This window comes from Brassica rapa, chromosome A08, assembly GCF_000309985.2.
Source record: "Brassica rapa cultivar Chiifu-401-42 chromosome A08, CAAS_Brap_v3.01, whole genome shotgun sequence".
In the NCBI taxonomy this organism is placed as follows: domain Eukaryota; kingdom Viridiplantae; phylum Streptophyta; class Magnoliopsida; order Brassicales; family Brassicaceae; genus Brassica; species Brassica rapa.
The window spans coordinates 7135299-7148198 of NC_024802.2; the positions used below are offsets into that span (position 1 = coordinate 7135299).

Here is a 12900-nt window from a genome sequence, read left to right on the forward strand (position 1 = left end):
GACGGGTGTTTCAATTGGTATCAGAGCCAGGTTAAGGTCCCTTAATATTAACTTAAGGGATCAGTATTTCCGCCATCGTTCATTCTTTCCTTATGGTTCTGTTGGACCCGTTGTAGTCAGTGTTGAAAGAGAATTCGAACAGCTCAGAGTCTTCGGCCGAGATCAGAACAACAAAAGGTCTTGAACCGTAGTGTGGAGGAATTTTAGAGGCCCAGGAAGGGATTAACAAGGAGTTCTAAGACAAGTGCACAAAGGGATCAGTTGCCTAGCACGACAGACTAAGGAGGAGCGGAAGATCGGACATACTAGCTTGAGATGATACGTCTCGCCGACATCACCACCCCACGCCGGCCAGGAAGGTTAGGGGATGAGGATCAGACACAAGGTCGAGGCATGCGCCGCCTCACGGAAGAGACATCTCTACAGGAAAAAGCGATGCATCGTTCTGATATTACAGCCAAGCTCGTTTCCTATATATATATATAAAATGGAAAAAGGCACCAAGTACTGAGCAAGGAGGAAATGCTAGCACGGACTCTTCCAACATCAGCAAGGTCGGAACCAAAGGCGACATGGAGGCTGGGAAAAAGGAGCGGGCACGACAGGGAGTAGCACTTCGATTTGGGAAAATTACCCTAGAGTAATTGGCTAAGCAGATGAAAAATATAAGGGGAAACAAAGTGTCTCAACTCAATGTCAAAGATTCAAGTCCTTAAAGATAGGCATGATGAGAGCTTTGTTGGTAATAAACTACACAATGACTAAAGACGAAGTAGCTAGAGGAAGGAGCTTCTCGAAGTCGCAACGAGGATGACCAACTCCGGTTTACAGGGAGTAAACTAAGTATCGTCTTACGGCAAAATGTTTGATGGATGATCAATTTTTGGGAAACAAAGGATACTAATAAGGATAGTGGATCTTCGTAGGGATGTCTTCACTAGTGCATCAAGAGTTCGAGAAAGACACCTGCGCGATAGACCAAAGGGGACAAAGCCGTAAACCCCACTACGACGCAGTGGGTAACATGGTACCTGCCCTCTTCCCGGATGAGGAGGAAATAGAATTCGTGGAGCAGCCGAACGCCCACATCTGGGAGACAACTGTGAGGCGTCAGGTACTGATGCCCCATTTCCAGAAGGCGGCAGAGTAGAGTATAGGCGGATGTACCAAAGCCATGGGACTATCCAGTTCGCGCCTGAAGTCGAAACAACACCGGCCAAGATGGGCCATGGGCACCCAAGGAAGTTCGGATTGACCGGGGAAGGTCTTGGACCGTTTAGGATGGAGGTCAGTGTGCCAACAAGGGAGCATGGACGACCAAGGAAAATTCCTAGCATTGATGCGGACCGTCTGAGGAGCATAACCGGAGTATGTCAGTGTGGGACACTGATGCATGCCAAGCAAGAACCACGCTCAGTCCAGGAGTACACCGAGGAATTCCGGGAGACAGCCAAAAGATGCAAGCCAAAGACATTGGAGGATTGGTACCGATGGTATATGGCAGGGTTCTGTGGGGAAATTCAGGGCAAGCTGATGGGTGTGTTCGAACCATGGAATTCGCTCTGGAGAACCGGATATTCGGTCAAGCGATGGAGGCAGAGCGAACACTTACTGTCGGGTCGTCGCTATCTAGAGATCTAAGGGAGAAGTGGAAGTGGAAGAGGATCTGCGGAAGACATCGATTATGGATGAAAGAACCTCAGGAGGATGTACCGAGCCATGCAAGTGTGAGATCCTTGTTGAGATAGTGTGTAGGCCACGCCTGGTCCAAGAGTACACTAAGGAGTTCTTAGACATGGCCGAGAAATGCAAGTCGAAGCCTGCGGAGGGGTAGTGCCGGTGTTATAAGGCGAGACTCCGTAGGGACATTCGAGGAGAGCTGAATGGAGCCATGGAATCTATGGAATTTGCCTTAGTGGTGAGGATGGCAGGGATGGCGATGGCAGCAAAGGCGTGGTTGTTAAACATGTTATTTATGTCACAAGTGCTGAACAGGAAGAGAATCCATCAGAAGATTAACAATAGGAGGATTATCTGGAACCGTCAGCTAGAGGTGTCCGAGTGTTTGGTTATTACTCGAGGCAGAAACACGCTTCTCCACTTTGTAGAGACTAGATATGATCTTGAAAACATCCCGTATGAGTAGGAATTATGTTCTTCCTTATTTACGTGGGAGTTTTCGAAAGAAGATCCTTAAGAAAATATTGTGTGCCTCCCTTGAATGTGTTTGAACTCACCCCGGGTTTTGGGATGTTAGTGTTCAAAGCCTGAAGATGGGAATTCGGGGCGAATTCCGATTAACAGGGGGAGAATTGTAACACCCCAAAACTCAAACCCAAAAAGTTTTTGTGGTTTAAAAGGAAAGGCCCGCTCTGCAGCCCATTAAGATTAAAACCCTAGGGTTTCCTTGCCTTCTTCTATAAATATAAAGCCTCCACCCCTTAGTCTCCCATCAGAAACTTTGAAGCGAAGCTCTGCAGAGAAATCCCGGAGACCGGAAGCCCTAGCCGTCGATGATCTTTCTCTCTCCCTGCGCTGCCTCTCTTGCTTTTCTCCCTCCTCGCCGCGTCTCTCTCCTCTCTCTCTCCTCACGATCTCTCTCTCTCCCGGTCGAATCTCTCTCTCTCCTTGCCGTTAGCAGCCGCGAGTGGTGGTGGTGGCCGCGTGGTGTCGTAGATCTCAGATCCCGTTTCTCTTACCCCTTATTTTCAGATCCAGATCCGGATCTAGGCTAAGGTGAGGTGTTCTACCCAGATCTCTTTCATGTTCTTCTATATTGTTGAATGTGGATCTAGGATTGAGTAGATCCTGGTTGTTGTTAGGTTGATAGACCATGTTGCATTAGAACTCTCGTACTGATTTAGGATTCTAAATAAACCGGTGTGATGATGATTGATTGATTGTTTGATTGGTTGAAGATCTGTGGTTGTGATTGAGAGCTAGGATGGTTAGAAAGAAATGAACGTAGGATCTCAAGAGAACTGTTAACCGGTCTGGTTAGATGAATGATAGGATATCCATGACTGATTGTTAAATGGATTGAGTGTGACACCGAGAACGGGTGGCGTCTAAAAAAGGAAAGTAAGAAAGAGTCTAAGGGTTTAAGGAAAAAGGAAATGATAAGAAAAAGGAAAAGTTAAGAAATGGATACGAACCACCGAGGGACTGGTGGGGAGTATGGAAGATGGATAGAAATGGAATACGAACCGCCGAGGGACTGGTGGGGAGTATGGGAAAACGCGGCAGCCGTAGCGTTCAAAAACGGCAAGTAAGAATAGAGGCGCCGGTAAGATTGAGTCACGCCGAGTCTTGGCGGGAAGGGGTCGTAATACACTGCAAGGGGTATGGACTACATCCAAGGGAACCGGATGCCGGGTGTACCAGGGCAGGCGACCTCATAGGGATGCAGCAAGAAAGGGGAGGGTTGGTCCGCTTGAGCTGTGTAGGTCCTAGAGTTATAAGATGAATGGAATCTTAATTAATAAACCGAAATGTGTGAATTGAGCGATGACTGAGTTCATTGCACTGCTTGTTTTTTGAAATGAAACTTTAATAGTTAGTTAGGAATTGGGTGTAGTGACTAGTCGGTTCTCGTTTCGCATTGAGCGGTATAAAAGCTCATGGGGGAGACTGGTCTAGAATCGCTTCACTGAGTATTCGTACTCACCCCTCCTTTTCCCTTTCATTTTGCAGAACTATAAGTGGAAATGTCGACGGTAAGAAAGGAAACGCACCTGAAACTCATGGGACCAGAAACGGGACACACGGAGATGTCGGGAAAGTAGACATGTGTGTCCTAAACCCCGCGCCCTGGAACCCCGGTTGGAAATAGGGAGGAACGGGTGTTTCAATTTTTTCACAGATACTGAAGTCACGGTTGTCTTCATTCAGGAAGTAATAAAACTCTTCTCGCACCATAGTGTCATCGTAATAAGGTCTTGACTAGCTTGTTTGGAAGGAGTTATTTCGTCTGTCTGGTACCAAACTGTGTCTTAGTACAGACTACCACCCTCAGTCCGATGAAAAAACTGAGGTGACCAACCAAGGAAAGGAAACATATTTGAGATGTTTCTCTAGTGACAAGCCCGAACTTGGTATGAGTACTTAGCTTAGACTGAATTGAGCTACAACTCTTCTTTCCATGCAATCATCGAAATAACTCCCTTCAAAGCATTGCATAGAAGAAATCTATCATCCCTGCCGAAGTACAAAAATGGGTCTACATCCAACGTAGAGTTGGAGAACAACTCTTAGAGAGAGATGCAGCTTTAGCCTTACTACGTGAGCACTTTCATAAAGCTTAATAGGCTATGAAAGAAAAGCTGATGGAAAGAGATGTGAGGTTATGTTTGAGGTAGGTGATTTGTTCTACTTGAAAATCAAACCATACTACGTATGCATGAATGAGAAATTGGCGGCTAGGTTCTACGGGCAGTTTGAAGTGGAAGCTAGAGTGGGACAGTCGCTTATAGATTTAAGTTACCTCTAGAGGTGAAGATTCACAACACATTCCATGTCTCTCAGCTATAGAAATTTGTAGGAGATTCTCCGGAGGTAATCCCTATTACTTCAGATCTCTCGGCTGATTGTTGCTGAGTCAGTGGCTTTTTGGGGTTCAAGGATCAAGGCAGCTACTAAACAAGTGTAAAGGGCCAAGGATTAACGCAGCTAATAAGCAAGCATAGGTACTGATTAAGTGGAAAGTGATATCAGCCCATGATTATACTTGGGAGTGGAAGATTACAATCAGCAAACAGTTTCCTTCCTTAGATCTTGAGGACAAGGTCAATTTCGTTGATCAGGGTATTGATACATTTGAATCATGTTACCTTCCTGTCCTTTGCAAGTACTCTCACAGGAAGGCTCACAAAGAGTAAGCGCCAAACGTCTAAGGAAGCCCAGGAGGAAAGGGTATGTGAGGGTCTGAGGGGCAAGGTTATAAGCAGGTTCTAAAAGGAGATAAGAAATAATGGTTGTGCTGATTCAGAGATATTAGCACATGAGGTTTATACTCACGGTGAGAGTGTGGATGACCTAACCATAATAACTTTGTAAAGGTGAAGATGTCATTTGGATCATTGTAAGCAAGGAAAGAGTCTCTTGAGTGTGTTTTTCTTTGTAAACCTCTTTTCATTCAATGTAAAGTATCCCATTTACATTCTTATGCTTATCACAGAAGTTTGAGTATCAAGATCATAACAACTGGTGATGACTTTCTGGGATTCAGCATGTATGGAAGAAAAACAGCGAGGAAACTTGTGAGAGAACATGGTTCTCTGGAGAGTTTACTATGCCGCTGTAAGAACCTTAGGAAGACCATATGCTCTTACGAAATATGCTGAGAAGAAACTATCAAGTTCTTGCCCTGAAAGGTTCTCCCTTCATCTAGATTATTATGCTTCTCTTGGAAGACATTTTTACCGATTTCGTAAGAAAAAATTTATCATCGAAATGTGAGGGTACAGATTCAAGAGGAATGAGCTGGTGGAGAGAGATACAAGCAATGATTAAGAGAAGTAGTGTCAAGTTTTTTCTCAACCTTGCATAGATGATATTCAAAAACTTTCTTTTTACCATTCAAAAGTAGAACTCGTTGGAGTCAACACAGTCATGCTCAAGAACTGATCGCAAGTTTTTCCTCACTTAAATCTAGTTCGTTAGTTCGTGGAGTATCGTCATTGTAGTTGCATACTTTTAGTTTAACGGTGTAACACCTCTAGGCTATATCAAATTTGTTGGTATATTCCATAAAAATCAAAGAGTTAGTTTTCTAAAAATTGTTTGTAAACAGTTGGTTCCACCAACGTGAACCGTTAACGGTAAGGGGAGGAAAAAAAGAATCTAAACTTTCTTATATTATTACATGACATAAGAAAAGGAAATCCACTTTTTGCTCTCCTGATATTATTCTAGAAAAAAACAAATTACAGACAGAAAAGGAGCTGCCTAGAGGCTAAAAGGCTAAGAACAACTTAGATAGCTTATCATATGATGCAGATGATTTAGAGACTAGTATTTGAAACAGACTCACCACCGTTCCTGGGAGAGAAACCACAGGCACTTGAAATAAGCATTTGAAATGAACTCTCTGAATCATCAAACATGGGTCGTGGGAACTCATGGAACCCTCCAAAATTACATGTGTCAAAGCTCAGCGGCGAGAAGGAGTCCTCGAAACGTATCTTCCCATCCATGAATCCAGGCTGTGCGACTTCTTCAATAGCATTTGTTGCAGAGCCAAGATTGAAACCAACCATTCCTGTGTTGTTGTTGTTGCTGTTCTCGCAAGCAGAGCTCCCTTTCTGCGCAGAAGGTTTGGTCTCTTCAAGTGGGATGGCAGGCGTGTGTCCTTGGAACAGAGCAATGTGACCAAACAGCTTGTCTTTCCTCGAAAATGTAGTGCCACAGGAACAGAGCCACTTGTTTTTCCCGCAGTGCTTCTCGTGGGTTTTGAGATCGGCAATGACAGAGAACTTCTTGGTATGGCAGCGGCTGCAAGTGAAGCTTTTGTCGCAGTGGGTGCGTTTATAGTGGTTCTTCACGCATAGAATCGTCTTCAAGGGCTGGAACTTTTTGTGATCCTTGTTACGTTTGCAACCAGGGAAAGGGCAGGAGTATCTTTTGATGAGCATCGGCTCAGACCCGGGTACGGCTTCTTTGTTGGGTTTAGCCAGAGCAGCCGGAGTTTTGTACTCATCTCCGTGCCCTCTCATGTGCATCCTCAGGTTGGCGTCTCTCTTGAAACCTTTGCCGCAAATGGTGCAGAAGTGAGTATGGGGAGCGAGGATCTCCTCTTTCTCGAGCTGCAGTATCTCGTAAGAACCGGGAAGAAGATTCTCTCCTTCCTCCACATCATCTTCGTCTTTCATTTCATGTTCTTCTTCAACAACAATGGGCTTAGGCAAATCGAACTCGCAAGTGTTGTTGTTGTTGTTGTTTAGGGTCTGCGAAGCAAGGTTATTAGCCTCCCTTGGATAAGGGAACAAGGCTGAACCGGTGAATGGACCCGGCGCTGTTGACATATTATGATGCTTAACAGATGGAAGAAGACTACCTGCAGTTGAAATCAGCTGTATGATTATGGAAGTAAGATCGGTGGTTATGAGCTGCTGCTGCTGAGCAACGAGCTGTTCTTGACGACCTTGAAGCTGCCCGTTTCGTGCAACCATCAGATGAACAAGATCCTGCAGCTCGTGAATCTTCTCTTCCATAAAAGACAAGTTGCTCAGCATCGTCCTGGGGTCCCACGCTTGAGCCCTGACGCCTTGGAGGAAATCAACATTAACTTGACCACCGTTGTTGTTGTTGCTGTTTTCTTGGAAAGCAGGCTCTTCCTCCATACCCATCTCGTAATCCAAGATAGAAGCATCTTCCCACTTGTGCTGAGACGTGAAGCATACCTGCTCGCGCCTTTTGGAAGAAGAAGAAGAAGATGAGCCTCCCCAGTTGTTCTGACACAGATCATCTTCTGGTTCCATTTTTTCTTCAAGATCTTGTGGTCACCCTACGGATCATCAAATCAACAACTTAGGACCACGAGACAAAAGATATTACAGAGAAGTAACACCCCATTCTACCTTAGGAGAGAGTCAAACCAATGGATCGGTGTAACACCAAATCTTGTAACCGAATCAGAATTAGGACACAGAGACAAAAGAAATTGTAAGAGAGAATCGAAACCAAACTTTACCTTAAGCAGAGAGTCAAATAATTCCCTAGAAAGTTATCTTCTCGCACGAATCTCGAGATCTGCAAACGATGATAAGCTTACGCGTAACGTAACGTAACTTAACATCCACAAGAAAACAAAAACAAGAAAACAAAAAAAAAAACATACACGGTCAAACAAAAAAAAATCCTAACTTTTATCGAATGGATCATCATCACTCGCCGCGGACAATAAGTAAAAAGCCCAAATCATATAACGCTTTCTCAACCCAAAACACGATCAAAGCACAAGCTTCACGAATCAAATCGGATAGTAAAGAAATTGAAAAAGAGAGAGAGAGAGATTCACCAGAAGTATAGCTTAAAATGGTTCTTGGAGACCTCCAATGGCCGTTTGAAGGATCGAGAGAGAGAGATAGAGAGGAAGAGGGAAGCAGAGCTCGAGCGGGGTTCGTCTTTTTATCAGCGAAAATCTCCTTCCTTCCTCTTTGTGATTTACTCCTACTAAAGTCAACGCATTCATCTCAGCCGTTGAGATGCATTTTTATGAGCATCCGCCCCATCTGACGGCTACCATGCATTTTATCGCATCAAACACTGTGACATTACAACCGGAGCCGTTGATTTATAGGAAAGTAAAAATAGACAAGGAGTGGTGGGGTCCAATCTGCAACTAGTCCTATCTCCTCTGTAATAAGTAGTACTTTTATTTATTTCTCTATCTCCATTCTCCATGCGCTTCTTTTACATATTTTTGACTTGGCAACTCGAAATTGAAATTAATCATTAATTAACACCCAATACATTTTTATATTGGCCAATAGAACTTTTGCTAAATTTTGTTTCTTTTGACTTTAAAAAACAAATTATACGTTTAAAAGTTTCACGTAAAAACAATTAAACCTGGGACGGATCGGATATCCGGATAATTTTAAGGTATCCAGATTCTTATCCAGCGGATCTATAATTTTAATATTTTTATCCGGATCTAGGGTTTTCGGATATTCGGGTGTCATATATTCTTTTAAAAATTGTAATATCCGGCGGATATTTGGATCCGGATTTGGATTCTTAAAATAAATATAAAATAAAATTAATGTATATAAAATATGAAAAATAATTTTAAAATAAATTATATATAACGTTTTTAATTATTTCTATGTATAATATTACAAAATTTACATAAAATTTATATATACTATTATAAAAATGAAAATATATTAATTAAAATTAATTTTTATATATAGATATTACTATTTTGAAATATTTATTAACAAAACTTACGGATCCAGATATCCGGACTAAAAAATTAAGATATCTGGATCCAGCTTTGACGGATTCAACATTTTAATATCCGGATTCGGTCTCTTTGGATATCCGTATTTTTGGATCGGATCCAGATCGAATCTCAGGTAAAATCCGGATTTCGGATAAAAGTTTCGCCTAGAAACAATCATAGGTAACTCGTAGTTTTCTTATAAAATAACAACTCTTCTTCTCTTAAATAGATTGGGAACTAGTTCTTATACAGTTTTGTAATATAAAGAAAATTCCAAGCAATATATGAAAAACTTACTTTAAAAAAGCTTTTTGGGAAAATTGTTTTTTTAGGTCAAAAAAAATGATAACTATGTCCTATTAAACTAATTTCATATTTTTTATGTTCTAATAGGTTAATTCTTTTCAAAATGGCAATAAAGTCTTTAAAAGTTTAACTTTAAATTCGTAATTACAATTAATAAATAATTATAATATATTTAGATATATTTAGCATTATAATAAAATACTATTATAACCAAATTAATAATAAAAATTAATAAAATATATTATAATATATTTAGATATATTTTAATTTTATTTTCGATTTTTCATATATGAAAATTGAATTTTTCCAAATATTTTCTTCCCATATTTCGGAACTGGTTATCCTTATTTGTAAAAATATGTATTCTACTATATGTAAAATACAGTAAACATGTTTGAGCTCGATTTCTATAGGTTTTAGATTTATAGTAATGTGTAGTTTCTGATTTTTACGGCTTTTAGATTTATATTAGTGTGTAAATTCCGATTTTTACCAATTTTAGAGCGTTAGGTTAAGCGCGGAATATGTATTTTAAATATTTTTATATTACTATTATTTACGTAGATCACATATTCTAGATATAGTAGATTTAATGAAACAAGTTGATTTTATTTTTCCTTCGTAGAACGTCAATTCTAATTTTTTTTTTGTAAAACAAAATCTAAAATTATGATTTAAATATTTTTAGAGCTGAAAAAAAATACCACTGAGTTAATATATGTATTTTATCTGTAATTAATATTTTCTATTTTTTTGTTTGTAAAACTATTTATTTAATTTATTTTTAAAAATACTAAATGACATTAAACATTAAAAATAGTACAAAATAGAAATTAGCTTAATGAGACATCTAATCTATTAAAACTGAAGTACAAATTAAAATTAATCCTAACTTCTCCTTAATATTTACAAAATTATGCCACTGAACTTAACTATAAAAATTATCTGCGAAGCCTTCATTTATTAATGGATCTCCTAAGCCCATTAACAATATAACGATAAAAATTATTATGGAGCGTATGATAATTGAACGTGATTGTAAAATCAATCCATATTAAATTTCTTTATATTTTGAAGTAGGAAACACGATCTCTGTTATATTCTTTTAGTATATTACATATTTATATTTTAATAGTGTATATTACAACAATACACGACTCTTAGTCCATATGCACATATTTATATATTTAGGAATTTGGTTGCAAGTACCTTGGTGCATATAGACAACCGGTTCTGTTTTAGTGTTTATATATTTGATTCATACGTTTTTTCCGGTTTAAGTAATCTAGTGTTATTTGGTATCAGTATCACCTTTTCTTATCTACACGAAAATTTAGCAATATAAAAAATATCAATTTTATTAAAACTGAAATACGAAATAGAACTAACTTTCTTTTGAACAATTTTATTACACTTTTTCTTTATTTTTCCACTCTTCATAATTTCTTCATTAATTACTTACCATAATAATATATCCACAGCTTTTTATTCCTTTTTTACCCATCATAAAAGTTATTAGTTTTATGACAAGTAATGTGATAAGTAAACAAAAAAATTTGATCAAACCAGTTTTTTTCTTTTAAGTAATTAAATCTGATTGTTTTTCATGGACTATTTCACTTTAATAATATACCAAAAACTCTAAATTATACTAATCTAAATTGTACACATGATGAAATTTACTAACTATTTCTTACAGATTATGTAATCCCACAAATTTGGTGTAATTATTAACGTACATTTCGAATATTTATAAAATATATGTTTAACCATAACACTAACCATGAATGTGAATATCAATTTGGTGTAAATATCTACGTACTTTGTATATTTATGCACAACAGTAACCCCTACTTCCAATTTATGTATTTAAACTATATATATATATATATATATATATATTATGATGCTTTAATAATCAAACTTCAAAAACATATTAAAATCATGTTAGATGTTTTTGTTTTGAATGTATAGTCTATTTTATCATACACATAAAAAAGAATAAAAAATATTTAAATATTTTTTTACATTAAGATTTTTAAAATTTTAAAATCAAGTTAATATATTAATAACTATTTAATTCAAATGTAAAGTGGACATGTGAATAGTTAATTTTTAATACAATATATGTGTTGTTTCACATGTATATTCATTATCTAATAATCAAATAAAATTAATAAGATAAATATATAATAAAACATCGGTTTATAACAATAAATTAAAAAACAAGAATTTAATTATTCATTTTTAGTTTAAAAGTCGTATAAACCTTTTAATATATGGTAAATATTACAAATATTAATTTCTAAACACTTAAATTAAATCAAACACCCGCACGGGCGTGCGGATCAAGTTCTAGTATATATTTATAATTCAAAACATAATTGACATTACATATGTTTTTTTTTAATCTATTTAAGCCATGTATTATAAAGGGATACTGCAGTTTATATCGTTATTGTAATACCAATTATTTTAATTTCTATTAATTATCAAAATCTAATCAAATAGAATAGAATAGTATAGCCTCATTAACAATACTAGGTCCGTGTCCGCCCTACGGGCGGATAATGTGGTGATGTATTTTTCTTTTTAGTTTATACAAAGAACTTACAAAGTTTGATAAATTTGTCCGCCCTATGCAATATCATTTGATAAATTTGCCCTAAAAAAATTACAAAGTTTTTGAACTTGGGAAGTAGGTAGTTATCTTGTAGTTATTATTTTTTCCCCCAAAAATCAAAATTTCCAAGTTTTTTTTTGTATGTCGGGAAATGAGGATAAAGTTACTTAATTAGTAGACGACAAAAGAAATTAAAAAGTTACTTAAATTGTGAGGAACCTCCTCCAAGTTCAAAGTGCAATTACATCTGCCACGTGGAGTCGCCTGCCACGAAGGTTCGTTTCGTTCATGCACTCACTGGAAAGCCAAAGTTGAAAACCAAGGAATTGTTTTTAATTACAGTATCTGATAACAAAATAGATTCTAATAAAAATAATAGGTCGTTGATTGAGCAAGCACAAGACCCCCATATGCCAGACCCCCTTTACGAGCTAACTAATAAGACTGTCATCTTTCGTGTCAAACAAACGGTTTCAAAACTTCATATTTTTAAGTTTCTATAATTATAAAAAGTTTTTAATTATATGTTTATCAAATAATTTTATTAATTACAATTTTAGTCTTCATAATTTTATATTTTATTAATATTTTAGATATAAAATATATCATATTCAATAATTTTTAGTTTATAACCTATCTGTAACTAACAAAAAAATAATATAAATTATTTTCAAATTCATTAATTAATCATATTTAAAAATATAAAATAGTTATTGACTCTTTTAATATTTTATTTATAATTTATGATTTAGTATGTGTGTTTTAGTTATCATTTAATGTAATGTTCATTTTAATAATCTATAATGTTCACCGTAGCTTTTAAATATGCATGTTTTACTATTTATAACACTTTTCTAGTATAAATTTTATTTTTATTAATATTAAAAACTAGTATAACCTAAAATATAAAAATTGAATTTATTTATTTTTGTTTTGAAAATAGGAAAATACGGAGTTTATCTTTTAGAAAATACCCTAAACTTCATATTTAAAGTTTTGTCAAACTTGTCTCTAGAGATACTCT

At 37.1% G+C, this 12900-nt stretch overlaps 1 protein-coding gene and 1 long non-coding RNA gene across 6 annotated transcripts; one reads left to right on the forward strand and one right to left on the reverse strand.

The window, feature by feature from the left end:
• The first annotated feature begins 308 nt into the window (after nt 1–308).
• Nucleotides 309–5971, forward strand: LOC117127114. Its single transcript, XR_004449895.1, has 2 exons — nt 309–2736; nt 3694–5971. It is a non-coding gene; the product is annotated as an uncharacterized LOC117127114 (long non-coding RNA).
• LOC103833598 (protein SENSITIVE TO PROTON RHIZOTOXICITY 1) lies at nt 5778–8416 on the reverse strand. Of its 5 annotated transcripts, none has more exons than XM_033276420.1 (3): nt 8018–8416; nt 7578–7749; nt 5778–7504 (listed from the first exon to the last, which is right to left on the reverse strand). In XM_033276420.1, the coding sequence occupies exon 3, from the start codon at nt 7476–7478 to the stop codon at nt 6003–6005; it is 1476 nt and encodes a 491-aa protein (XP_033132311.1). In that variant the 5' UTR covers nt 7479–7504; nt 7578–7749; nt 8018–8416; the 3' UTR covers nt 5778–6002. The 5 variants fall into 5 exon arrangements, with proteins under 5 accessions (XP_033132311.1, XP_018509453.2, XP_009107928.2 ...); XM_018653937.2 differs by having other exon boundaries at nt 7691–7787; nt 8018–8399; XM_009109680.3 differs by having other exon boundaries at nt 7691–7749; nt 8018–8391.
• Between the last annotated feature and the right edge of the window lie 4484 nt (nt 8417–12900).